The following is a 27,548-nucleotide window of genomic DNA, read 5'->3' as shown; positions in this document are numbered from 1 at the left end:
CCCGCTCTTCAGATAAGGGCAACGGAGCTCAGATCGGAGAGCGGCCCGCATTCTGCTGCTTGGCTTCCCTGCCCTGATTCCTGGGGCTTCCCCAGCCTCCAGGGCCCTTCCTTCTCTTCTCTGGGGCCTCACCTCTGCCAGAAGCACTTGCTTCTCCTGACTCAGCCCAGCCACCCAGAGGCACTTCCCCCCATCTCCCTGGCGGTCTGAGCTTGGCACTTGGGCTCAGCCCTACTCATCAGCCTGTCTGTCCAGCGGTGCTGGGATCTTCCTTCCGCTTCCTCCAATGGCAGGGACTGTCCCGGCTGCTTCCTTCCCACCACGTCTCACAGGCATGCCTCATCACTGGGCCACACCTGGGCCACTTTCAAGGCTCTCCTGTTGGTGTCTCCAGCCTAGACACCTCTGTGGACACCAGACCTGTCTCCAGCAAGCTTCTGGACCCCCCTTACCTGCACCGATGCCCCCCTCATGCCAATTCCCTTCCTCACGCAAGGTAGCAATCACGTGACCCAATCCCGTCCTCTGCTCCAGTCCTGCCCCTGGGATCTGCCCTCTCTGGCCTCCAGCCTCCCAGATTCCTGGGGCCAGCTCCCTGCAGCCCACCTCAGACCCGCCACCAACCCCAAGGCCAGGCCACCGTTGAACTTACGGATCTGCCATGCCTGCAACTTTGTGGGGCTCGGAGCCCAGAGCCAGCATCTGGAACGTGATTGTTCAGGGGTCCCTTTGTAAAATGTTGTCAAGCACGTGTACCCCAAGATACATTCACCCGCTTTCCAATTCCAGACACATCACCAGCCTTCAGGATGGCCTCCAAGTATTGTCAGCTCTCATTACTCCTGCCCTAGGGCAGTGCTTTCCCACCCCGCACTGGCCTGGGTTTGGGCGGGGATACAGCAGAATGACAGAGGGACCATCAACTCTAAGGGCAAGGAACTGTGGCTTCCAACGTGGGCTCCTGAATCCCTTGCTCTGGGGGTAGGGGGGCAGCCGCCACGTTGTCGGGAGGCCCAGGCCCCCAGGCGGGAGGCCCACATGGCGAGCTCGGCCGCCCTGGCCCACAGCCTCCACCAAGGGGCCACTGAATCATCTGGCAGCAGATTCCGCAGCCCTGGTCGAAGTTGTAGAAGGAGAGGGGCCCCGCGGCAAGGATGACCTCTGGCCTCCAGTCTCCTGTGTCACCCGCCCCAGAGCCAAGCCAGTGGCTTCGCTCTATCCAGACTCTGGGCCAGATGCTTCGGTTGCTAGCCTGCGAAGAAATCCCCCTGCTGCGACAAGTCACGGATATGTGTCATCGCCGAGTGGAAGTCTGAAGACTAGGGGTACGAAGGCATATAAATGTCGTGCTAATGTTTGCTTGCCACACTCCCAGCGGAGGATCTTGGAACTCCCCTGGGCTTCACCTTTCCCACGGGGAGACCACGGTGCTCCCGAATGGTGTTCCCAGATCCGCAGCCCGACCTCCAAGGCTCTCTGGGCGGCCCCTGCTCCCCTATGTGCTGCTGTCACCCTCTCCCCACGGTCGCTTGCTCATAACCGCTGATGAAATCTGACCCGCTTCTCTAGGCGTAGAGGAGGGCGTTTGGAGGCGCAGTCGGTTAAGCAACCGCCTTCCGCTCAGGTCACGACCTAGGGTCCTGGGATGGAGCCCCATGTTGAGTTCTCTCTGCTCAGCCTGGAGTCTGTTTCTCCTTCTGCCCCTCCCCCACTCATGCCTGTGCTCACTCTCTCTCTTTCTGAAATACATAAATAAAATCTTTACCAAAAATAAATAAATAAATAAAAGCACAGAGGAAGTCAGACCTGAAGCAAGAGAACGATTCCACATGCTGTTTGCGACTTTGAAGATGGAGGGGCCACGTGACAAGGAGCGTGGGTGGCCCGCAGGGGAGGAGGCCAGCCCCTGGCTCACAGCCAGCAAGGAAGGGGGACCTCAGTCCTACAGCTGTAAGGAACTGGGTTCTGTCAGCCACCTGAACACTCTAGAGGCATGTTTTCCTTTGCTTCCATTAACGAAGCCAGTCCTGCCAGCACCTTGATCTCAGCTGTGTGAGACGGGAGCAGAGGACACAGAGGGACTGTGAGCTAATAGACAAGTGCTGTTTTAAGCCCCCAAGTCTGTGCTCCTTAGTTACTCAGCAGTAGAGAATTAACACGCGAGGCCCTATGTCCCTGAAGACCTTGCGTAATTTAAGTTCCACTCTCTTTTTTTCAAAGCAGGCTCTGCACCCAACGTGGGGCTTGAACCCCGAGATCAAGAGTCGCGTGCTCTACGGACTGAGCCAGCCAGGAACCCCCAAAATAGATATTATTAAAGGAATAAATGTAAGGGGTGGTGAATTCTCGGCATAAACACAACACCACCGTGGCAGAATTTTCCTTTCCTGGTTGCTTTGTAGTTTGTGCAGACTACATCTCCGGTGTCTTGCAGGAGGCTGGCTTGTAAATCAGGGGCCCGGTCAGTCAGCGCATGGTTTGGTTCGTCTGGCTTTCTTCACACTGTGTTATCACCTCGCACTCCTGTTCTAACACTATTTCTCTGGAACGCATTTGCCAGCACTGATCTGTGCGTCTGGCTCGCTGATCCGTCGATTTGGGGATTGTGGTTATAGGTAAAAACCAGATTTCGGAAACATTGTATTCCAGGGTAACTTGCAAGCAGAGGGATGCACAAGTCCTAAGTGCATAGCTTTCCTCAGTTTCACCAATGGAACCCACCCGTGCAACCAGGGTCCAGACCGAGAAGCAGAACATATCCGTTACGCAGAAGCCCCCTCCAGCAGCCTCCCAGTCACGGCTTCCACAAGAGAAGCCACTATAGCGCCTGAAACATCGGAGGTCTGTTGGCCTGAATAAACCAGAATGTGAGTGATGATATCAGAGAATGTCAAATGCCCCGTAGTCCCCAGGGGGACTGGCGACAGCCCCAGGCATGCAAACCACAGGGGGCTTTTCAGGACACAGAAGAGGGTGCACCCAGGCCTTTCATATTTCATGCAAGGACCGTGTTCCCAAGGGTCTCATGTAACGTAAGACTCTCGTGATAAAGTCTAGTTCTGTCCTCGAAGTGACTATAATATCGGGTTTGCACACCTCTTCCTTGCTGGCCTAAAGCAAGACTAATTAACATCTTTAGTATTGCCCAGTTTCGAATCTAACGTAATTTGAACCCGCACGCTCATCCCCGAATGCCCCGTGGGGCTGTGAGGGTCTGTACTTCAGCTTTCTGGGGACCCCAGGGCCCAGCCGCGGTGATGGACGGGGTCTGGGTTCTTTGGGGCTAGAGCACAGGTCCGGAGTCGGGAGGCTTACCTTCCAGACCTCCCTCTGATCCTTCCTGGCACTTTACAACCCTGGGTAAGCTCTGACCTGCTGGGCCTGTTCCCTCATCAGCAAATGGGACTGCGTTCTGGGGTTCACGGAGGAGTTCACGGGTGAGAAGCCTGGGCATACAGTGGGAGCCAATGGGAGCGTGTTGGCACAAGTCCCAGCTGGGGCGGGAAAACCTGCTCTCCTGCCTCCCCCCACCCCCGCCCCCATACTGTCTGGAGGACTTCGCTCCCTGGGAGAGTGAAGCCAGTGAGTTCCAAACCACAGAGCCTGGCCGCTGGGCCTCCACGGGAGGCTGGGGCCCAGGCTCAGATACCAGGGTCAGAGCCTGGATTGGGCAAAAGCAGAGAGTGGGGCTCCCTGATCCTGGCCAGGGTTATTTGGAAACACCGACAATTCTGGGAAATGTAGCAGCAGGAAATGAAAGGAGGGAGGGGCAGAAGGAAATGACAGAGTGCACCCCTGGCCAGGCTCCCCATCCCAAACCCTGCAGAAATTAGTAAGGTGACTGGCAAGGGCATGAGGGGGAGGGGGACAGATCAGGAGAGTCCCCCTCCCTGGGGAGGAAGGCAGGGGTGACCCATCCCCCACTCCCACTCTACACAGCTCCAGAGTTCCAAATCCCTTTCCCTCTCTGTTTACTGTCCAAAGTCCCGGGCACTGGGGATGCCAGGTTCTGAGTGTTGGGACACACAGACACGCAGACACGCAGTGCTCGGGGCCCTCATATGGACCCTGCTCCGTCCCCTCCCATCGTCCAGGGCTGTCCGTGCACCCCAAGGCTCCAGGCTCTAGCTCCCTTCTTAGCCTAGGACCTGCACGACCAGGAGCCAACCTCAAGACTGTCAGCAAGTAAAAGGGGAAGAAAGCCAGGGGACCTCAGAGTGGGGCGGGGGGTGCCGGGTGGGAAGACTTCAGAGGATCAAGTTCGGATGTCAGGCCTGGGAGGGGATGGGAGAAAGTTTTCCTAGAGCTACCGATCATTTAGAAGCAGACTGGATGCCCCAGGCCGGCTCCATTCGGCTCCAGCCCTAGCCCTAACCCCCGCCTTGTCCTGGGCCCAGGTCCAGCCAGCCCTACCATGACAAATGACTATCAAGATCTTCAGCATCTGGACAGCGAGGACAATGACCATCAGCTCCGACAAGGTAAGGGGACACCTCCTTCCAGTTCTGAAAGGTGAGCATCAGGTGGCCTTGGCCCCTTTGCCTCGGCTCCTGCTTCCTTCGGGGACCCCAGACCCTGTCTCTGGGTCCGCCCCTCTTGGGGTGGGGGTGTCAGCTGTGGGGCTGGAATCCCTTTCTCAGTGATGGGACTCCTAGGCCTCCAGAGGCCTCCTGAGCCTCGCTGTGTCACCCACAGCCCAGGGGCGTGGGGGCGGGGTGTGCAGATCCGGAGGTCCAGGAGTAACCGGCGGACCTCAGGTCCCCCCTTCTTCCTTCTAACACCTGGAGAGTGTGTGTGAGCAGGAGTGCCGGGGTCCCTGGGACCGTTGGGTCCAGCGGTCAGACTTCTGTGAGGAGGCTGCGGGACCAAGTACCCAAGGGTGGTGAGGCCCTGGCCCACAAAGACACCCCCTTCTTGCTCCTGCCGGCAGGGATGCCGTTTGGGCTGAGCAGGAGGGTCCTTGGGGATGGGTGTGGGGAAAGGCTGCCGGGGTCCTCCGCCTGGGGGGCTCTGGTTACCCGGTCTTCTCTCTCTGCGCTCAGCCAGAGGAGTTGGGTTCGTGGGGAGAGGAATAAACCTCCTCCCTATTCCCAGCCTTCTCGGGCAGGGGGTGCGCCCAGGGACCCCAGCCAGTCACGCGCTCCTTCTGCGACTCCAGCTGGAACCTGTTGGCGGGGACGGGGTTCATTCTCGTCAGTGACACAGTCCGGCCACTAGGTGTCAGCAAAGGCTCAGGGCCCCGGCAGGCTCGGGAGGGCTCAGGCTGGGTGCCCCCGCATCCCGCGGCCTCTGGCCCCTCGGGTCCGGACCACCCAGATTTAGTTCTTTTCTTTTCTTTTTTTTCATTTTCTTTTCTTTCTTTATTTCTTTTTCTTTTCTTTCTTTCTCTCTCTCTTTCTTCTTTCTTTCAAGATTTTATTTATTTGACACACAGAGAGAGATCACAAGTAGGCAGGGAGGCAGGCAGAGAGAGAGGGGGAAGCAGGCTCCCCGCTGAGCAGAGAGCCCGATGTGGGGCTCGATCCCAGAACCCCGAGATCATGACCTGAGGTGAAGGCAGAGGTTTTAACCCACTGAGCCCCCCAGGCCTCCCGACCCAGGTTTCTTAATCCATATGTTTCCTCCAAGCCCTGGAGAGGAGCCTTAGCCCGCTCTCCTCCCGGGACCCCAGAGCGTCCCAGGTGCCCGTGTGTCCCCGAGACCCTGCTGTCCTCTCTTGCTAGTGCCACGGCCCCCGCAGCCGCTGTTCCGGAGGTTCTGCTCGGGACCCTGCCTCCTCCTGCTCTCCCTGGGCCTCGGCCTCCTGCTGCTGGTGGTCGTCTGTGTCATCGGATCCCAGAGTGGGTACCCGGGCAGGGGACCGGGGGGGGGGGACAGGGGTGGGAGAGGGCGGGCTTCTGTGCTGGGGGGCGCGGGCCCCTCATTTGGGCCTCTGCACACCCTCTCCCGCCCAGACTCCAAGTTGCGGGGGGAGCTGCAGGCCCTGAGAGAGACGTTCAGCAACTTCACTGCGACCACGGAGGTCGAGGTCAAGGCCTTGAGCAGCCAGGGTGAGGGGGCGGGGGCTGGGGCTGGGGGGCGGGCGGTGGGCGCTAGGGACGCGGGGAGCGCTGAGCAGGTGTCTCCCCAGGAGGAAATGTGGGCAGGAAGATGAAATCGCTCGAGTCCCAGCTGGAGAAGCAGCAGCAGGATCTGAGCGAAGGTCAGACACGAGCATGTGGGACTCCGGGTCCCTCGGGCCCACGCTGGGGTCTCGTGGCGCGCGCGTGAGCGACGTCGCGATCCCCGCCCTCGCTCCCCCCCAGACCACTCGGGCCTCCTGTTCCACGTGAAGCAGTTCGTGTCGGACCTGCGCAGCCTGAGCTGTCAGATGGCGGTCCTGCAGGGCAATGGTGAGGAGCGCGCGGGGGCGCCGGCGCGCTCGGCCGTCCGGCTCCCTGCGGGCCACGCCTCAGCGCCTCCTCCCTCCCCTGCCCCTCAGGCTCGGCGAGGACCTGCTGCCCAGTCAACTGGCTGGAGTACGAGGGCAGCTGCTACTGGTTCTCCCGCTCCGGGAAGCCCTGGCCGGACGCGGACCGGTACTGCCAGTTGGAGAGCGCGCACCTGGTGGTCGTCAACTCCCGGGAGGAGCAGGTGAGCGGCCCGGGGCTCGCGCGCGGGGGAGCGCAGGGGGGGGGCTCCGGGGAGCGCTCACCGCCTCTCCCCCTCCGCAGAAGTTTGTCCAGCACCACATGGGGCCGGTGAACACCTGGATGGGCCTCACGGACCAGAGCGGGCTCTGGAAGTGGGTGGACGGGACGGACTACGAGACCGGCTTCAAGTGAGTGTGCGCGTCCCCGGGCGCTGCGCGTCCCCGGGCGCCGCGCGTCCCCGAGGCTTGGCTGGAGGGGGCCGGGGCTGGGGGCGGATCGGGGGGATGGGGCGCACAGCAGCTCCTCTCGGCAGGAACTGGAGGCCGGAGCAGCCGGACGACTGGTACGGGCACGGGCTTGGGGGAGGCGAGGACTGCGCACACTTCACCGACGACGGCCGCTGGAACGACGACGTGTGCCAGAGGCCCTACCGCTGGGTGTGCGAGACGCCTCGCGAGCCGGCCAGCTAGGAGCCTCCCCTCCCCTAATTTATTTCCTCAATGCCTCAGCCGGCCGCGTGACCCTCCCGTGCGGGGCCTCCTCCACCGCCTGGTGGGGAGGCGATCTAGGGTTGCAAGGGAAGGGGAAAGACGACATCCGAGGACCGTGCAGTCACCTTTGGAGGGGCGGGGAGATGGAAACCCTGTCACCAGCGGCAGCCTGCTGGGTGTGGCCAAACCTTTTTTAGAGTAAAAAGAACAGAAATATTCTAAACGCGCCCTGCGTTGTTTGGTTATTGGGTGTTGGGAATCGGGAGTGGGCTGGTGGGTGGGAAGCCTGGGGCAGGCCACGGGGTCTGGTGGGAACCCCTTGGGCTTTGGTGCTTATGGGTGTGGGAGGTAGGGTCCTGTTCGGAGTCTCCCCTGTAAAGGTGACCCGTTGCTGGGGACCGCTGCATTTGCAGCAGTCCCCAGGACCAGAATCCTATGCCCACCCCCACCATGTGTCCGTGGCTTCAAGGGCTTTGAATGAAACTCATTGCTGTCTGCTGCATGCATTTCAGTGGACAGAGGCATGCTCCACATACAGGCGACAAATACAGTGCAGGCAAAGATGAGTCCAGCACCAAGAACCGCCAAAACTTTGAAGAAAGCCAGAAAACCAGGAGGGTGGCTGAGAGGTCCCCCAAATAAACAGAATCCACAGCCCAGGATGGGAGTTCCCGGAAAACCCACAAGGGCAGAGGCCGGGTGATCAGCAAACATGAAACAGATGCAAAAGTAGAGACAAGAAGATCTATCAGTGTATAGACAGCTCACCATCTTTCCAGATCATTTTGTGTATAAGAGAAGATAAAAATGAAACCATCAGGCACTTGAGAAATGAACAAGGAGAGCACTGCATACATGGGACGGTGTAAGGCTGTTCTTAGGAGGAAAGCTGTACAGATAGAAGCACGTTTGTTGAAAAAAAACAAGGTTGAATGGAAATAAGCTCAGTTTCCACTAGAGGGACTCGAAAAAGAAAAGCCCCTCAGAATGGAAGGCAGGGATTTACTAACAAATCATCAACCATAGGGTATGTATTCTACTCAAGAGCTTGGGACATTAAAAAAAAAAAAAAATTGAGCCCATATTGGCCCATCAAGGAGCTTTTACACATTTCACATAGAGAATTTCTACTATAATGACCAGAAAGGTAAAATTCCTATCTATATCACTAGCAAACCTAACAAATGATATGGTAAAAAGATAACATGCTGGGGTGCCTGGGTGGCTCAGTCGGTTAAGCATCCTGATCTGGATTTCAGCTCAGATCATGAACTTGGGGTCATGAGATCAAGCCCAGAATCAGGGTCTTTGCTCAGTGGGGAGTCTGCTCGAGATTCTCTCTCCTTCCTTCCTGCCCCTCTCAAATAAATAATTAGGAGCGCCTGCATGGGTCCGAAGGCCCTCAGTGTGTGCCTTCCGCTCAGGTCTCCATCCCGGGGTTCTGGGATCGAGCCCAACATCAGGCTGCCTGCTCAGCAGAGAGCCTGCTTCTCCCTCTCTCTCTGCCTGCTGCTCTCCCTGCTTGTGCTCTCTCTCTCTCAGTCAGATAAATAAATAAAATCTCAAAAAAAATCTTAAAACAAAAAATAACATGTTTCTCAAAGAAAGACAAATACCAAATGATTTCACTCCCATGTAGAATTTAGAAATGGGACAAATGAGCAAAGGGGGAAAAAGAGAGAGAGACAAACCGAGAACCAGACTCTGAACGTCCGAGAAGAAACGGAGGCCCACGGGGGGTGACGGGGGTGGGTGAAACGGGTGATGGGTATTAAGGAGGGCGCTTGTGATGTGTGGAGGCGATAAATCACGGAATTCTGCCCCTGAGACCAATACTGCACTGTATGTTAACCAGTTGGAATTTAAATAAAAACTTGCGGGGGCAAAAAAAGAATTCAAAGATGGTTTAACATCAGAAAAACCTATTAATAAAATAGACTTAGGGAGTTCAGAAGACCCAGGGAGTACAAAAGGGAAAGTCGCATAATGTGGAAAAAGCATTGGGCAACCTTTTTTAGGACTTTCTGTTGATCTACAATCTCGCTATATAGTTTCCATCAGTCTTCCAAGATATCTGCCTCGCTCCAGCCATGATGTCTTTTAGGCAAGAGAAGGGAGAAAAGAGGCAGAGAAAAAGACCTCTCTGTGAGGACACTTCTGGAAGCTGTGTGCACTTCCACTTATATCTCTTTGACGGGGACTGGTCCCAGGGCAGCAGCCCCAAATGGGCTCTGCTTTCTAGGGTGTCTGCTTTCAGGTAAAAGCAAGGGGATTGGGGCGCCTGGGTGGCCCAGTGGGTTAGGTCTCTGCCTTCAGCTCAGGTCATGATCCTAGGGTCTTGTGATCAAGCCCCACACGGGGCTTTCTGCTCAGCAGGGAGCCTTGCTTCCCCCTCTCTATTTGCCTGCTTCTCTGCCTACTTGTGATCTCTGTCTGTCAAATCAATAAATAAAATCTAAAAAAAAGCAAGGAGATTTTATCGATGTGGAGCAGAAGTCTACAAATCCTTGCCCTCACCTGTTTTTGTAAATTAAGTTTTTAAAAATTTGACACAGAGAAAGTGGGAATCATTTCTCAATGTGTATGTGTATGAAATCACCCCACTGCGTGCTTAAAAAGCACACTGTACCACCAAAACATAAGTAATTTCTGTTTGTCGATCATACCTCAATAAAGCTGGGAAAAAATCACAAAAGTGTATTTCATGGAAAAAGCCAACAGCGACTACACGTATGCACAGCAGTGTGGAGAGCCCTCACATCAGCACTGAATGGGAAAAAGCAAAAAGCCAGAATGCAGTCTAGAACACAATCACATGGATAAAAAGCAACAGCTCACGGTTCCAACAGCGCTACACGATTTTCAAGGATCCTTACGTTTTCAAGGACATATGAAACCCATTCGAGTGTTTGCTTGAGGAAGGGAGGAGAAAAGGAGGTGCAACCAGGGCGAAGGAAAGTGTACAGGGGACAGTGGGGACAGTGTACAGATTGGAGCTGAGCGCGGCGCTTAGTTGAGGGCTGGAAGCTGCAACCTTGCCTCTGGTCCAGAAGGAAAGGTGTGCAAGTCCCTCGCACCCTCCACGCCACCAGGATCCTTAACGCAGACAGATTAGAGCAATCCCCTGGAGCTAGGACCTAGACCATTTGGGCTACTTACAGAGGTGGATCCAGAGTGAGTAATGACAATAAAAGTATTAGAAAGGAGAAGGTCAGCTTTTAAAAAAATTTTGCAGACACAAGGCATCTCCCATTGTGAGGCTGTGGGGGCCACCCAGCATCATCTGTGAAGTGCTCTTCTCAGGGAAACTTGAACCTGAAGCGTATTGAACTTCTAGCACCATCTATGGGTTTAGGGGACATTCAGCGGGGCAGGGAACGCACACACAGGTGTACATTCCTTCAAATCCAGAAAGTGGAAGATTTTATCACACGCATGTCTGGTTTCTTCAACAAATAAATGAGCAGGAAAACAGACAAACGAGGTGGGGTGGGGGAGAACTTTTCTAGATTAAAAGGACCTTAAGAGACATACTTTGTACATGCAAAGCGGGGACTTTGAATCCTGATTTGAACAAGCCAATTGTAAAGACTTTCTGGGACAGTCTGGTGAACTTGCACTACTAATACTAGATAAGGCATTATTGTCAACGATTTCTGGTCTGAAAATAATATCTGATAATAATATCAGGGTTAATTAAGAACAGGAGGCTCTATTTTAGAAATCCCTATGTCGAAAGCCTTCCAGGTAAAATGGTGCGTCTGGGATTTGCTCTGAGCTACATGAGCAAGTTCCGGGCAGGGAGGTGGGGAGGGGACAGGAGACACGTCTAGCTACACGCTGGTGATTGCTGAGGCCAGCGGTGCCTACGTGGGTGTTCGTCATACGAGTCTCTCCACTTTTGGACCTACTTTGTTCACTAGAGCGGGATCAAAAATGGCAGGGCCTAAAGATAGGACTTACCTGGAAAAGAGGACATAATAGATTTGTTACAAAGGCCGTATGGGGGGCATCAGGTTTTGCTTCTACAGAAAAGAGGGACAGGTTTGGGGGTGCTCCACTCAGTGGGTGGAGCATGTGACTCTTGATCTGGGGGTTGGGAGTTCAAGCCCCATGTTGGGTGTAGAGAGGACCTAAAGTAAAGTCTTGAGGGTGCCTGGGTGACTCAGTGGGTTAAGCCTCTGCCTTCTTCTCAGGTCATGACCTCAGGATCTCAGGGTCCTGGGATCAGAGCCCTGCATCAGGCTCTCTGCTCAATGGGGAGCCTGCTTCCCCCGCCCCCTCTGCTGGCCTCTCTGCCTACTTGTGATCTCTCTGTGAAATAAGTAAATAAATAAAAATCTTAAAAAAAAATTTAAGTATTAAAAAAAAAAAAAAGAGGGCAGGGGTCCCTGGGTGGCTCAGTCGGTTGAGCAATGGGACTGTTGGTCCGCTCAGGTAGTGATCTCAGGGTGCTGGGCGGAGCCTCCTTTGGCCTCCGGGCTTGGAGGGGAGGGGGTCCTGCTTGAGATTCTCTCCCTCTGCCACTGCCCCCACTGGCACTTGCTCTCTCTCTAAAACAAATAAATAAATCTTAAGAAAAGAAAGAGCTTGACTTCATTAAAGTTAGAAACAAGCAGAAGACTTGGATGCAATATTTGCAACATTTATAACAAGTAATTAACGTCCAGAATATAAAGAACTCCACAAAATAACAAGAAAAAAAAAACAACAATGCAACAGTGAAAGAGGATATTATAGTAAACATTTGTCCTCTCTGTTTTAGGGAGTCCATCGCGTGCAAACTTGGGGTGCAGGTAGCAAGAGGGGCCGCATCCTCCCTCCCCGCCGCCCTCCTTGTAGCTGGCGGTGGGTGTGGCCTGAGCCTTACCGCAGAGTGGAGGCTGCAGGGGGGTGGGGGATGACAGCTGGAGCGCCGAGGCGAGCATCATGCTTTTAAGGTCTTCAAGGAACGAAGCTGAAAACATTCACCGCAACATAATATATACAATGTAATCCCATCTATGGCGCTTCCCCCCCAAAACCTCCCACGAGTGCTATATATTTCCTTAACTCGCACGCAGAGATGGTTGCTTTCTCCAGTGTGTTCAGCCTCTCCTCTCCCCTCCTTGCAGCTTCTCCGTGTTCGAAGACTTTCCCATCCAGAAAACCCCCGCTTGATCCCCTGGCCCTTCTCCAGCCTCTGCTCGAGGCTCGCTACTGCCTCAAGCTAACAGTTTTCGGGAAGTGGGGGAGCTGGGGCTGGACCGCGGGGCCGGAGGCGGGCGGGGGAGGGCTGCGGTGCTGGAGGGGGGAGTTACGCGCTTATCAGCGTATTTCCGAGGGGGCGAGGCGCCAGAGGCTGGAGAACCGGGCGGCTGGGCTGCAGCGCGCGCACACCGGCGCCCACGGCCACCCGGAGTTTTGACCTCCCCAGCGAGGCTCTCGGGCCATTCGCCATCCTTGGCCCAGGGCGGTGCTCACTCCCGCCTGCCTGCCGGGGCGCCCCTGTGCACCCCCGCCCCGGGCCCAGCTCTGCGGTCCGCGCCGCGTGCAGGACGGGAGGCGCAGCTCCCTGCAGCAGGGAAAGCGACTGCCGGCCCCAGGGACGCTTCCCTAAACGTCGACTGGTCGCAATGAGTCAGAATCCCCCTGGGACCTGTCTTGAGGGTCCCTAAAGCAGAGCCTGGGAAGAAGGCTGGAGGGAAACGGTTCTCCCGGCGCCTGGCGCGGGAAAGCAGTGATGCGAGCAAGCAGGGGAACGGGGCGCGCTTTCCCGGCAGCGGCTCCGGGCTGGTCTGTGCTGGTCCCCGGCCCCCGCGGGCCCTGGGCTGGACGAGTCCGGGCAGAAGGCGCAGAAGACTAGCGGGTGGCTGGGGCCGGACACCGCCCACCCGAGGAGCAGGAAGGGGCACGGGTTGGGGAGCAACCGGAGGGGTCCAGCCAGAGGCCCCGCGCCGACCTCCAGAAAGGAGGCTGGGAACACGCGGTAGGGGCCGATACACGGGACACCGAAAAACGACCTTGGGAGAGGCTCGAGACTGTGGATGAAGACAGCTGAAAACCTTCCCAAGGTTGTGCAGGGACTTGAATGGGGCCGACTTATTCCTGGCGACTGAGTCCTAATCGTGTGGCCATGGCCCTTCTCCCCAGGTTAATCTACAAATGCAAGGTTATTGGAATCAAAATTCCTATGCAATTTTTCTTTTCTCTTCTGGAATTGGACACCTGGATTCCAAATTTATCTGGAAGGACAGAATGTGTGGGAATAGCCAGCCAAAATTTTAAGGAGAACGTTAATGGGATGGGGAGAGGTGCTTGTCCTATCACAGATTAAAATATAAAGTAGGGGCGCCTGGGGGGGCTCATCCTTAAGCGACTTCCTTGGGCTCAGGTCATGATCCTGGGGTCCTGGGATCCAGTTCTTGCTCAGCGACAGGCCTGCTTCTCCCTCTCCCACTCCCCCTGCTTGTGCTCCCTCTCTCACGGTGTCTCTCTCTGTCAAATAAATAAATAAAATCTTAAAAATATATATAAAGCAGGTAATGAGAGCATTCCTGGCCCAGGAGTGAGCGGACGGATCAGAGACACGGAACAGACTGAAACTGGATGCAGTTATCTGGGGGCTGCTTTGTTTGCCACAGAAATCCAGGAGGAACCAGCACAAACAAAGAGAGGAGCATCTCGGGCTGGTGGAGTAGCTCACAGGCACTCTGGGCACGGTGCAGAGATCAGCTGGGCCTCATGAATCCGCACGTGGGGCTGGTGGGCTACAGGCCAGTTGGAGGGCCTCTGTGTGCATCAGCTCTACTCCGTCCGGGGCTCCAGCCTTACTGCCCTCTCTTTGAAGACGGTTTCTCTGTATTTCAGTTCCCAGTCCTACAACACTTGCCTGGGTCTCATAGCTTCTCTCCCTGTTTCTCTCTCTCCCCCTCTCCCCTTCTCCAAACCCTCATGGATGGAAGACACAGATTGGCTCTTTCTGGCTCAGCTAACACTGGGCCAATAAACGGGAGAGCCAAGGACCAGATCACATCCTGGTGGCTGCCACAGGGACCGCATGGAAAGGAGAGGGAGAGATCACAGAGAAATGGTGACTCGGGAGAATGTGGGTGGAGGTGGGCTTGGGCCAACCATACAACAGATAGCTATTACATCAAAATACAGATTCAGTGTAGTAGCTCGTTGGGACATAATCAGAAATACGTTTTTGGTCTCTGTCCCCAGTTCCTGACGCCAGGCTGCTAAATCCTCTGGCATTTCCTGGGTGACAGGAGCATCTTTTGTTCTCAGTGAGGTGACCTGGGTGGTCTCCCAGAGAGTTTCAGGGTGTGGGCTGGTCACCCCCAAGACCTGGGTGGTCTCCCAGAGACTTTCAGGGTGGGGGCTGGTCACCCCCAAGACCTTGGAAGCTCAGGGCTTCCAACTCACTGCCATCCTCCGTGGAGGGGCCAGGGGCCAGTGACCAAGTTCATAACTGACCATGCCTACGTGCTGAAGCCTCCACCACAAGTTCGGAGAGCTTCTGGGCCCATGGACGCCTTCACCTGCCAGGAGAATGGTACCACTGCACGCACGTGTGCTTGGAACCTTCCAGGACTTTTCCTTCTGTACCTCTTCCTCTCGCTGCTCATCTGTGTCCTCAGCCATATCCGTTATAACAAAGCAGTGCGTGTAAGGGCTTCCCTGAGGGTCGTGAGCTATTAGAGCGAATGTCAAATCTGGGGAGGGCTCATGGGCACCCCTGATTTACAGCTGACGGGATCCCATGTGCAGGTGACAATCTGGAAGGGCAGGAGGCCTCTAAGCTTGAGGGATGCAGCGCTCACCTGTGGGTCTGCACCGCCTCTGGTAGTTACAGTCATAATGGAACCGTAGGATGTCTGCAGAGTTGGAGAATCGGTTGGCGTGCGATCCCCCCTCCCGCTCGCCAAACATTTGGCGTCAGACGTGCTGCGAGTAGGGGAAATGAGAGTTTCCCTTTAATAATGAAGGAGGAGTTTCAAACCCGAGAAGAAAAGATGCCACAAATGCTGGTGGGACAGGAATTACCTCATCCGCTGACCTCGTCAAGTTAAAAAAATATTGGATGATGGACAGCATTTATTTTTATGTTATTTTTCTCCATTCTGCATGGCTGGAATGATACTTCTCAAAAAGTCTGGATCAAATGAGACATTTCTTGCTTTTTTTTTTTTTTAAAGATTTTATTTATTTATTTGAGGGAGACAGCGAGAGGGAGCACGAAAGGGGAGGAGGTCAGAGAGAGAAGCAGATTTTCCATGGAGCAGGGAGCTGGATGCAGGACATCTGACACCCTGGAGTCATGACCTGAGCCAAAGGCAGATGCTTCTCCGACTGAGCAACCCCAGGCGCCCCCTACTGGTGAACTTGAAACATCAGCGTGGAAATTAAAAGCCCAGGGAGGACAAAAGGCAAGTGACCCAATGGTCTCTTCGGGAAATCTACCAAGATCTCTAAAACTGGAGCCTCCGTGGGGGGAGGTGCCCCGCTCTTTATCTCGTGGTGGGGCTAGCCACGTGTTTATTCGGGAAAGCCCTCTTTGAAGTGGATGCTTCTTTGCAGTGGGTCACTCCGGAGGCAACCTTGAGTCGGGCCTCACCCCATCCCCTTCCCTCCCTGGAATGCCTTTCTGCAGGCCCAGTGTCCCTCTGAGAGCGTGGAGGCTGCCTTGGGCACGGCTTGGAAATGGGCCTGGAAATGATGTCGCGGACAGGGAGGGAGCACAGGGCAGAGGGGACGCCGTGGGGAAGACAGGCTCACCGGCTGGCCGGCCGGCCGGCCCTCATGTCCTGCCTATGAGCTGCCAGCCCCTTGCAGAGGACTTTTTCCGCCCCTGTTGTGGGACAAGAGCCACTTTGTGTGAGGTGCTGGGCTGGGGCAGTGGGACCCGGAGACGCCAGGCACACAAGGACACGGTTACCAGAGCGTGTGGCTATTTCCTGCATTAGTCAGAACTCCTAGCTGGAGGCGGGAGAGTGACAGAAGCAACAAGAATTTATTGACTCATAAAACCAAAGCCCAGCAGGGCAGGGTGGGAGCTGATCCTCGCCACTCCTGGGAGGAACGGCAGGCGGCTGGGACCCTCCCTGTCCTCCACATGGTGGCATTGGTCCCCCAGGCCTGCCTGGCCACGAGCCCGTTGCCACTGCGCCCTGTGAACCTCTGCATGTCTCCAGCGGGAACACGTCTGCACAAGACAGCTTTAAACTTGATGCCCAAAAAGCATATAAAAGGAGTAAAGAGCATGGAAAAAAAAAAAAAAAAGAAAAGAGATTCCATTTTCAGTGAAACTGGAAACTAGATATATGCACAGACTCCAAAATCGGAAACTAGATATATGCACAGACTCCAAAATCGGACAAGACAGAAGCTGGGGTCAGGAGGAAGAGAAAGGGGGGCATGGCAAGAGGGCATGGGGCCTGTGGCTTTCGGGGTGTCTGAAACCCGTCCTGGTCCTTTCCTCTCTCTCTGCCTGCCTCTCTGCCCTCTTGTGATCTCTGTCTGTCAAGTAAATAAATAAAAATCTTAAAAAAAAACCCCCAAAACAAATGGACTTCTGAAACCCCTCCGGGGGGTTGGGGGTGGCAGGTCATTCTGGCATCTCCCTGGGGTAAAGCAAGAAGCCAGAGCTGCAGAAGCAAGCTCACTAAGGGGAGGGGTTTGGGGCCCCAGAAAAAATCCCACAGTCCACCCAGGGGTGCCTGGGTGACTCAGTCGGTTAAGCATCCGGCTCAGGTCATGATCTCAGGGTCGTGAGTTCAAGCCCTAGGTTAGGCTCCCTACCCAGCAGAGTTGGCTTCTCTTCCTCTCCCTCTGCCCCTCTCCCTGCACACACACACACACATACACACACACACTTTCTCTCTCTCTCAAAATTAATAAAATATTTAAAAAAATCTCACTGTTGAGTCTTATCCGAAGGAAATAGCCAAGGAGAGCGAGCGCCCCTGGGCTATGACACTGGAGGCCACTGTGCCATGAGCTGGCCTAGGACCATCCAACCCATTCGGTACAAGCAAGTAGCTGGCATGGCCTTGCCAAGAGATGCCCGGATAGGCAGATGCGGAAAACGACCGTAAGACTCTCGAATAGATGGAGAATGCTTTCCGGAGAAAATGTGGGCTTGGAGCCATTGAAGATGATGACTAGATATTTTGCTCTGATTTAGGAACAGGAGTTAAGCCAGCCGGCTGACGAGGGGAGGTCACTGGGCCGAAATGCAAGGTCTCAGAGAAGAGATTATGGGACCTTGGGAGCTACCGAGTTGCTGAAAGATATGGGAGACAAACGTCACAAACAGCAAAGGAATAAAAATGCAGGTGGAGGAAGCATGAGGGGGGACAGACATTGCAGAATATACCACAGGACGTGACAAACAGAGAGGATAAAAGTAAGCAAATGAGGTGAAAATGAAGGTAGAGCTAAAAGGAATGAGAGAGAAATTATATATATATAATTACACAGATATGGAATATGTGTACTATATCTCTATATGATACACACATGTCCTATACTCCATACATGACATGTAAAGAGGTCTCATAAACACAGAGTTGGGCTCTCTGAGAAAGAAACCCCAACCGACTGATAGAACGTATATACAGTTCAATAAATTATTCAAGAAAGTCTTCCTCAGGTGATGCTATATATCGAAAGAGAAAACCCTATGCTGGGGAAAACTGATCACTGTTTTTTGAAATTCGAAACTGTTGAATTTCAAAAATAAAGAACTGTTTGAGCAGCCAGAGGAAAGAAAAGGGGGTCAAGCCCCTCACCAGGGAATAAAGATCACGCCAGACCTGCCCATCCACAGACCTATAGCCAACGCTAGCAGAGCTGTCACAAGTTTCTTAAGGAAGCAAGGGGAGTCAGGATTTTACAAAAAGGCCACTGTTTTCTGTCCTCCTCACCCCACCTGCTTCTGGCAAATGCTGATGTTTGTACCATCTTAGAATAGTTCTGCTTTTTCCAAAATATCATATAGCTGGAGCCCTAGATGTGTAGGTTTTCCAGAGAGCCTTCTTTTTCTTAGCAATATGTATTTAAATTTCCTCCATGGCCTTTGGTTGCTTAATATCTTTTTTTAAAAATTCCATTGTGTGAAAACTCCCCACTTTGCTTATCCATTCACCTCTTGAGGGATATTTTGCTTGCTTCCTATTTGGGGAAATTATGAATAAAGCTGCTATAGATAGTCATGGGCAGGCTTTTTTGTGGACATCAGTTCTCTGCTCATTTGGATAAATACATAGGAGTGTGATTGCTGAATTGTATGGTAAGTCTATGTTTAGTTTTGTAAGAAATGGCCAAATTATCTTCCAAAGTGGAGGAGCCATGTTGCATTCCCAGCAACAGTGAACGAGAACTTCTGTTGTCAGTGTTCTGGATTTTAGGCATTCTAATAGGTGTGCTACAGTGTCCCACTGGTGTTTTAATTTTAAGTGCACTAGTGATATAGGATGTGAGCATCTTTTCATACGCTTACCTGCCATCTGCTTGTCTTTCAGGAAGTGACTGTTCAGATGTTTCACCCGTTTCCCAATTGGGTTGTTTTCTTTCTTTCTTTCTTTCTTTTTTTTTTTAAGATTTTATTGATTTATTTGACAGACAGAGATCACAAGCAGGCAGAGAGGCAGGCAGAGAGAGAGGAGGAAGCAGACTCCCCGCTAAGCAGAGAGCCCGATGTGGGGCTCGATCCCAGGACTCTGAGATCATGGCCTGAGCTGAAGGCAGAGGCTTTAACCCACTGAGCTACCCAGGCACCCCATGGGTTGTTTGTTTTCTTAAGTTGAATTTTAAGAGCTCTTCGTGAAATTTTTTTAAAAAGATTTTATTTTTAAGTAATCTCTACACCCAATGTGGGGCTCAAACTTACAACCCCAAGATCAAGAGTCACATGCTCCACTGACTGATCCAGCTGGGTGCCCCAACTCTGTATATTTTGAATAGAAATCATTTATTAGATATATATTTTACAAATTTTCTCCCCTAGTCTGAAGCTTGTCTTTTAATTCTCTAAGCCATAGACACTTTTGGACATGCATAATTTGAGAACAGTCTCATGAGCTCTCCTTGAAGAAATCACTAGAGGATGAACTCGGGTCAACCATGGAATGACTGAGTGCATTTTAGTAAAAGGAAGGTATTGGCGAATATATTTATCACACAACTAACACGAAAGTTTGGTGGTAGGGTCAGGAGACAGAAGGAGGGAAGGTAAAGATATAGGCTAATTCATTCATCTTCATCAAAAATTTTTTTTTGAGAAGGTGGATCATTTTCTGGGAAAACTGGTCAGAAAGATCCCAGAAGAGAGAAAAATGGAAACAGGGGCTTTTATAAAAGAAACACAGAAGTTTTCAACAAGTCACTAACTTCCTCTGAAGGATCCATATTCTGACAATTTCACAAAAAATTCTAACAGAGGAGATTTTGGGATAGTGGTCCAGGGCATGGAAAAAGAAGAGAAATCTCCAAATTATTTTAATTAAGTCAGTACAATTCCAATGCTTGATAAAAATCACACAAATATTGCCTGTCTGTTGCCCACCTGGCTGAACTGTAGCTGGGTGGGGGAACGTTTGGACACAGACGCACAGGAGTAAAAACGATGTGAAGACACGAGGGGAGACGACCGCCTGTGAGCCAGGGAGACAGGCCTGGGACAGAGCCTTCCTCACCGCCTTCTCGGACCCACAGATGACATGACACCTTGACCTTGGACTTCCAGCTTCTAGGACTGTGAAGAGTTACATTTCTTTCTTTCTTTCTTTTTTTTTTTTTTTTTAAAGATTTTATTTATTTATTTGAGTTAGAGAGAGAGCATGCACGAGCAGGGGAAGCAGCAGAGAGAGCTGCTGAGCAGGGAGCCCCATGCGGGGCTCGATCCCAGGACCCCGAGATCATGACCTGAGCCGAAGGCTGATGCTGCACAGACTGAGCCCCCAGATGCCCAGGAATTACACTTCTGCTGTTCAAGCCCCCCAGCCTGTGCTACTCGCTCAGGGCAGCCCTAGCAAACAGAGATTGCTCTCCTCGGACGTGGACGCCCATAAAACACGCCGTCACCCCGGAAAAACCGCAACACCGCGAAATAACCAAACCCACTAACAAACATTCCTGTGTGCCCAAATTAGGATGAATTCGCAAAACTCCACAAGGGAGGACCGCTTCCCGCAAGAGCCATAGTAACGAATTCCGGTTTGGGCAGACAAGGCCAGGGAGTGACGGGATCACTGCTTTGAACAGTGACACGCATTGAGTGATGGCCGTGAACTTGCCCCTCTCGGGACCCCTCTGGACCACCCCTGCAGCTTCTGGGCGGAGAAATTCCTTCTTTCCTGCTGCTGAAGACCCCATCCCATAGGGACCACTCTACCCCGGCCAGAAGGCGGAGGAGGGCCTTTCCCATCAAACGAGAGCTTTTGTTGTATTTTTAGCGGTTTGTTTCTCTGTCCCAGAAAGGCCTGGGTGAAAGGAGCAGAAGTGGCTTTTAACTTTCGCTTGGATTTTGTCACCTCTTTCTTCTTTTCCACGCCTTTTTCTGCCCGCTGGGGCCGAAGGCTTCCCTGCCACGGGTGACCGGGTGACCGTGACCGCTGGGTGCTCCCACTGGCGTCCTCAGCAGGGGCCTCTATTTCTGCTTTTGTGCGGGGTGGGTGGGGGGAGAGAACAATTCACAAACATGAAACGCCAAATGCGTTCTTTCAAATTCAATCCAATTGACAATGATTTTTTTTTTTTTTTTTTTTTTTTTTTGATCTTGCAACTGGCATTCTTTGTCTTGGATCCTGTTCAGGAATGAAATGAAGACATTCTAATGTCCTTCACAAGAGGACAGTTGTGATGAAACAATATGGTTTGTTGTTCAAGGGAGGTGCTAAATCCTTAAACAAACAGGCCATTTGGTTCGCCTGATTAATTGTATTTTGATTGCAAACACCGAAGGACCTCAAAAAAACGGAGGATCATGTTCCCACTGGTAGAATAAAACCTTAGGTTTGTTTTAAGAACAGGCGAACTCTTCCTTATCAGCACTTTCTGGTTTGGGGGAGGGGCCGCGAGGAACACGTTTAAACCTAAATTAGCTTATTACAACATGTTAGAATCACTTAAAACAAATTCCACATCAGAATAACAAACCTACTGTGGTTTCCAATGGGGATGTTTGCATTTTTCTTTTTCTTTCTTTCTTTCTTTCTTTTTTTTTTTTTTTTAAGATTTTATTTATTTGAGAGAGAGAGAGAGCACAAGCAGGGGCATCAGCAGAGGGAGAAGCAGGCTTCCTGCCAAGTAGAGAGCCCGAGGCGGGGCTCAATCCCAGGACCCTGGGACCATGACCTGAGCTGAAGGCAGACGCTTAACCGACTGAGCCACCCAGGCGTCCCAGACATTTGTATTTTTTGTAAGTTATGCAGCTGCGTGTTTAAAAGAAAGTCATTTCCTCAAATCAATTGTAATGGCCAAGTTTTCATGTCGGGGAGACCACCAAGGAGCCAACACCGATGCTGTCACACGAGGGTTTATTTGACAAGCTTAAGCTTGGGCCCAAGTTTACGCCACACAGCGGAGTAGGGACTTGGACCCCGAGGCTAGTTCAGGCAGGGGTTTTTGTGGGTCATTACAAGAGGCCTGGGGGGGAAGAGGAGAAGTTTCAGACTTTTCTGCAGTAAGCTGATTAGCTGTTGCTGGGGTGCTGAAGGGTGGGGTACTTTCTTGGAACTAAAGCAGGGTGGGGGTTCCTGGAGCTAAAGTAAAGTAGGGGAAAATTCAGCCCTTGGGCCTGAGATGGCTGCCAAAGCTGAGATGGCTCTACTCGTGCTAATGCGAAACTCGAGGTGGGATGGCCTTAATTTTCTCAGCCTCCACACAATGAAGACTTTTGGTCTTGCCATTTGTAAAAACACAGCTGGACCTTGAAGGCATTACGCTTAGTGGAAGAAGCCAGACGGAGAAAGGCAAATACAAAAAAAGTACTTTTCCTAAGAGAAAGGAAGCAAAAGTCTGGCAGGAGTTGCAGGGTGCATTGGGTCCTTTCGTGGGAAGGAAAGCCCAAGGGACCTCTTTCTACCAAGTTTTACAAGCTCAGAATTTAGAAACCCCACTGTCCTGGTTTCTGACCCCAAGGCCCACAGATCCCGGGACTGAACGGGGGAGAGAAACTATCACCGTAACCCTAACCCTTTTGATATCACGTGACCTAACATCTTTGGGTCTTTGCAAACTTTTCACACATTGGTGATCCATCTGTCCCAGAGGAACCAGAAAGTGCGGGATTCCAGCTAGAGCAAGTGAACACAAATGAAGAAATGATCAGAGGGAAAAAGTTGCCAATGATTGAAACCTTGTAGCTCTAAGAATGACCACGGACTGTTTATGAAGTCTGGCTTCTCTTCTTGGGAGGGAGACATGCTCTTAAAGAGTAGGTGAGTGGGGGACGCCTGGGTGGCTCAGTTGGTTGGACGACTGCCTTCGGCTCAGGTCATGATCCTGGAGTCCTGGGATCGAGTCCCGCATCGGACTCCCAGCTCCATGGGGAGTCTGCTTCTCTCTCTGACCTTCTCCTCGCTCATGTTCTCTCTCACTGTCTCTCTCTCAAATAAATAAATAAAATCTTTAAAAAAAAAAGAGTAGGTGTGTGACAGGAGAGTCTGGGTTCCGGCAGAAGCCTCCCGCAGCCTCCCGCGGCTGTGACCATGAGGTGGCGCTGTCATCCCACGTCTTGGGAGCTGAGAGACACAGGGAAGACAGACCCAGTTTCTTCACCGGTGAGAGTCCTGCCCTCCCCCGCAAAGGAACTGAGATGCCTCTAAGGGGGTTGGAAAGAAGTTTTACAGAAATGCAGGGGAAACCCCAGTTCTTCTGATACTCCTGGTCCCCAGGTGGGTGGAGGTGTCTTGTTCCCCCCACCCCCCACAGCAAGCAAATCTGTGATACCTGCTGGATGTCTACATGGAGGTGGCATCAGACCCTACAGGTCAGGGGCTCAGTCCCTCGAGGCTGCCCCTTCCTTCCTCCAGATCCAGCCCAAGCCCAGGACCACCCATGCCTCTGACCCCGGGCTTGAGATCTGAGGTTCCCACCACCCCCTGCCTGGGTTCGGCTGGTGAGTGACCATGGCTCACGGGACTCAGGGAAACACTTGCTCACAGTTCCCGGCTTATTAAAGGATGCAATGAAGGCCACGGGTGAGCAGCTGGAGGAGGAGGTGCACAGGGCGAGGTCTGGCAGGGTCCTGAGCACGGGAGCTTCTGTCCCCATGGAGCTGGGGTGCGTCACCCACCCCCCACCCCGGTGGATGTGTTCCCCGGCCTGGAAGCCCCCAGTCCCTGACTATTATGGTTTTATGGAGGCGTCCCACATGGGCAGGATCGATTTTAACTGTTTCCAGCTCCTCTCCCCTCCCTGGGGAACAGGGGGTCAGGGCTGAAAACTCCAAGCTTCCGGTCCTGTCCGTCCTTCTGCCGGTCAGCCCCAGCCGGGAGCCGGCCAGGAGTCCACCCAGAGTCACCTCGACAGGACGAACGAGGCTTCCTGTGTTCTGGCCACTCAGGGGTTTACAAGGGTTTCAGGAGCCTGTGTCAGGAAACGGGAACAGGGATATATATACATATACATATATATGTGTATATATATATGATCTCACACATGCATATCCAATTGCACAAACTGAACACATGTGCAACAAGAAACCCGATCTGGGAAGATTATTACCAGCCCCGGGAAGCCCATTTAATCAGGGCTGCCGTCTGGGACTTCGAGCAGGATAGGTTAGTGTTGCCCCTTTTTGTCCCTGAGTAAATGGAAACCCCTGTTCATGCTCCTTGACTCTGGCTTCTCCCGTTCTTTGCCCAGGGAGTCAGTCCCCCAAATGTGTTGCCCACAGTGTCCCACCGTGTGAAGACACCCCAGATAGTTATCCTTGGGCTGCCCGAGGGCGTGTGGGGGGTTTCTTGCTTTTGGCTGCCGGGAAGAGTGCTGCCACGGACTCTGAACATGTGATTGGTGAGAACAGGGGTGCATTTCTGTTGGGTTTACCCCTTGGCCTGGCATTCCTGGCTCATGTGTCCAGATTCAGCAGAAGGTGCCGAACAGATGGCCGCGTTCCAGTGCCCCCGGCCAGGTGGGGGAGCGCAGGGGCTCTTCCTACCACGATCACACAAGAATGTCTCCTCTAACCGAAGTCCTCAGATCAACTAACATTTCTTTTTTTTTTTTTTTAATATTTTATTTATTTATTTGACAGAGAGAGATTACAAGTAGACAGAGAGGCAGGCAGAGAGAGAGAAAGAGAGGGAAGCAGGCTCCCTGCTGAGCAGAGAGCCCGATGCGGGACTCGATCCCAGGACCCTGAGATCATGACCTGAGCCGAAGGCAGCGGCTTAACACACTGAGCTACCCAGGTGCCCTCAACTAACATTTCTTGAAAGCCTCCTGTGTACCCGGTGCTGCTCCAAGTGGTGGAAACCCAGCACAGTACAAGACCGCCAAAGGTCCTACGTCTCTGTGGTTTGGGATCTCAAGGGTCCTGTGGGGTCCCGTCCACACAGCATGTAGGGCGGATGCCCGGGACAAGAGGGAGCCCGGGAGGGGGAGATGTGGCTCGCGTGGTCTCCCCAGGGCCTCTCAGGCTGGAATTCGGCTTCCCCTTCTCCACCCATGATTTCTGCCCAAGTCCCTGCAGGGCGGGGTGGAGTGAGCTAACAAAGGATGGGGATGCTGGTGGACGGATGCACCCCTGCATCCCACGCCCCAGCCCCACACCCCAGGGGTGCATAAGCCGAGGGCATCGCCTACGGCACCCTGACTCTACCGCCGGCTTGTGAGTGACTATAGGGAAGTCGTTCGACTTCTTTAAACCTCAGTCTGCTCTTCTCCCCAGGCCATTATTAGGCTCTACTGAAGTCATGGGCGCAGGGGATGTCCTGGCGCATGACGAGCTCCCGACAGACGTTGAGCTATTACGACTGTGTTATTACGTAGTAATGCGTCAGGTGCATTCTTTTCCTCCTGGAGATTCCATCTGACTCAGTAATATTTACGGTGACTTTTATATTAAAACAAACGCAAATGCATGACAATGGACACTAGACAGTGTGGCAAGAGATCCAGAGTCTGCTCGGCTCTGATGTCCGCGGAAAGCCGGGAGGCTGAGGTTTCAGACTGGGGTCCCCAAGGGCAGCCGAGCTGCTGAGCCACTGGCTTCTCCAGAAAACCTGCCCTGAACGTCCTCCTTCATTGCGAGGGAGCTGTGTCTCTGACAGGCCTGTCCCCATTTGTTCCTGTCCTCCCTGCACGAGCGCTGAGCTGCACGCCTCGGGCATCCGGCGTCATCACCGGGACCCTGTCGGTGCATTCGGCCCACGGGATCTTGTGGCCACATTGAGAAGACAGAAAGCACCATGGTTTGAAGACTCCAGGAAGGTTCCCAGGGATGGTCATGCTCCCCGCTTCTTGGACATCTTATGTCTTTAATACCCTCAAGGGTGTGGGCAATTCCAACCCTTGCGGCTCCTGGCGCCCTTGTGACCCCGTGGGAGTGTCTGTGTCCCCTTAGCAACACTTACCCCCCTCCTTGTCCTCAGGTGGAGGTGGTGAGTCAGACAGGGGTGTCCTGATCCTGGGGGATGGTCCAAACTGCTGGGGGTTTCTGGCATGGAGGGGCTCTGTTGGAGGTTGTAGGGGCGGACTCCTATCTGAACTCCCTGTCGCAGTGCCCCCACCCCCTGAAATGCAGGGGCCTGGGAAGGAGACCCAGCCTGGGCTCTTAGGGCCAGTGTCCAGGGAGGGGCTGGCTTGACAGGAGCTCTCGGGGACCAGGGTGAGTGTGAGTCACCCTGAACCCCATCTACACCTCAGGGCCCAAAAGGCACCTCACACCATGTCCCAGTTCGGGCTTTTTCCTGTTCCTTCTTCCACCTTGCTGATGAATCCATGCCCCTTCTGTCTTCCTGCCTCACTCAACCTATCCACTTTTCCAGCCATGCCCAAGGCCCCCTTGTTCTGCCCTCAGTCAAGGTCTTTCTCTGAGACCTACCTGCGGCCCACTTCTCCCCACTGTCACTGCCTCCTCCTAGTTCTTCCCCATCACATTGCTTGTGCACCCTAATGTCGACGTGAATCGAATTAATTAATTAATTAATTAATTTGACAGAGAGTGGGGAGAGAGCGAGCGAGCGCAAGCAGGGGTAGGGAGAGAATCTGCAGCAGACTGCGATTAGCAAGGAGCCTGACACAGGGCTCGATCTCATGACCCTGAGATTACGACTAGAGCTGAAACCAAGAGCTAGACGCTCAGCCAACGGAGCCACCCGGGTGCCCATCAAGGTGAATTTTTTTTTAAGATTTTATTTATTAATGTGTCAGAGAGAAAGAGAGAGAGAGCTCGAGTGTGCATAAGAGTGCAGCAGGCAGAGGGAGAAGCAGACTGTGCTGAGCAGAGAGTCCAGTGCGGGACTTGATCTCAGGACCCTGGGATCATGACCTCAGCTGAATGAGTCAAAGGCAGATGTCTAACCCACTGAACCACCCAGGTGCCCCCTCAGAAACATTTTAAACACTCGATGTATTTTATTTAAATACATTAAATAATTTAAATAATAATTTAAATATTTCAAACTTCATGTATTGTATTTAAAAGTGCCTGACCTAGCAAACATGACCTAAGCCAATACGTTAAATTATTAAATATTCATAATGAGTCTCCAGGTCTCTTAAACAATTCCAAGACTGTGACAGATGCCGTCAGATTATTTTACACCTTCCGACTGAAGCCACAAATCTAAACTCAAGTATTTGGTTTTAGATTTTATCTTGATATCCCAAGGCTCACTTCAAATTCTTTGGTGTACAAAATTCCCTCACACACTATAACACCAAATGTGGACCGCTCTCACATTTAACACAGAACCGTTAATAGCACGTGTTTGGTTTACTCTGTCATTTATGCCTGAGTTTCAAATCTTCCTGGGCTTCCGATGTATTTCCCTGGAGGAGAGCCTCACTGTGCCGTGTCACCCAGGGCGGAGGCATCTTACTGGTCGGAGCTCTGAGGCTGGGAGAAGGGGCCTGGAGCCGCAGGGAGAAGTTCTGAGCCCCTGCTCTAGCTGCTAAAATAGGATTCGAGTTCCAGCTCCCATGCCCTGAATCTCATGTCATCCAGTGCACATTTTATGTGGTCAGATTTGAGTAGATGGAATTCCGCGCAATGGAAGGGTTGAGAAGACCTTCTCGGGCTTGATTGCTGGGCTGAAGACGGATTCCTTTACCTTCCATTCATTCATTTCAGACCCAGCCCTGCCAGGAACCCGCTCAGTGCTTGATAGACTCGGCCACCGCTGACCCCATTGTTCCTCAGGACGACTTGCATGTTCAAGGACAGACCCTTGAATTTCACTGGTCTGTGTTCACCCATAGGCAGACA

The 27,548-nt window shown here is 52.9% G+C and overlaps 1 protein-coding gene across 2 annotated transcripts; it reads left to right on the top strand.

Moving 5' to 3' along the window:
- Positions 1-3,963: 3,963 nt before the first annotated feature.
- On the top strand, positions 3,964-7,350 carry LOC116578233 (asialoglycoprotein receptor 1-like). 2 transcript variants are annotated; one of them, XM_032322312.1, is made up of 10 exons: positions 3,964-4,185; positions 4,398-4,512; positions 4,788-4,882; positions 5,724-5,840; positions 5,955-6,050; positions 6,131-6,202; positions 6,306-6,392; positions 6,482-6,633; positions 6,714-6,820; positions 6,946-7,350. In XM_032322312.1, the coding sequence occupies exons 2-10, from the start codon at positions 4,415-4,417 to the stop codon at positions 7,100-7,102; spliced, it is 981 nt and encodes a 326-aa protein (XP_032178203.1). In that variant the 5' UTR covers positions 3,964-4,185; positions 4,398-4,414; the 3' UTR covers positions 7,103-7,350. The 2 variants fall into 2 exon arrangements, with proteins under 2 accessions (XP_032178203.1, XP_032178205.1); XM_032322314.1 differs by lacking the exon at positions 4,788-4,882 and having other exon boundaries at positions 3,969-4,185; positions 4,398-4,481.
- The last annotated feature ends 20,198 nt before the right edge of the window (positions 7,351-27,548 follow it).

The sequence above is a fragment of the Mustela erminea genome, chromosome 18 (assembly GCF_009829155.1).
Source record: "Mustela erminea isolate mMusErm1 chromosome 18, mMusErm1.Pri, whole genome shotgun sequence".
Taxonomy (NCBI): domain Eukaryota; kingdom Metazoa; phylum Chordata; class Mammalia; order Carnivora; family Mustelidae; genus Mustela; species Mustela erminea.
The sequence above is the reverse complement of the archived record's forward strand: the minus strand, read 5'-3'. Positions and strand labels throughout refer to the sequence as shown.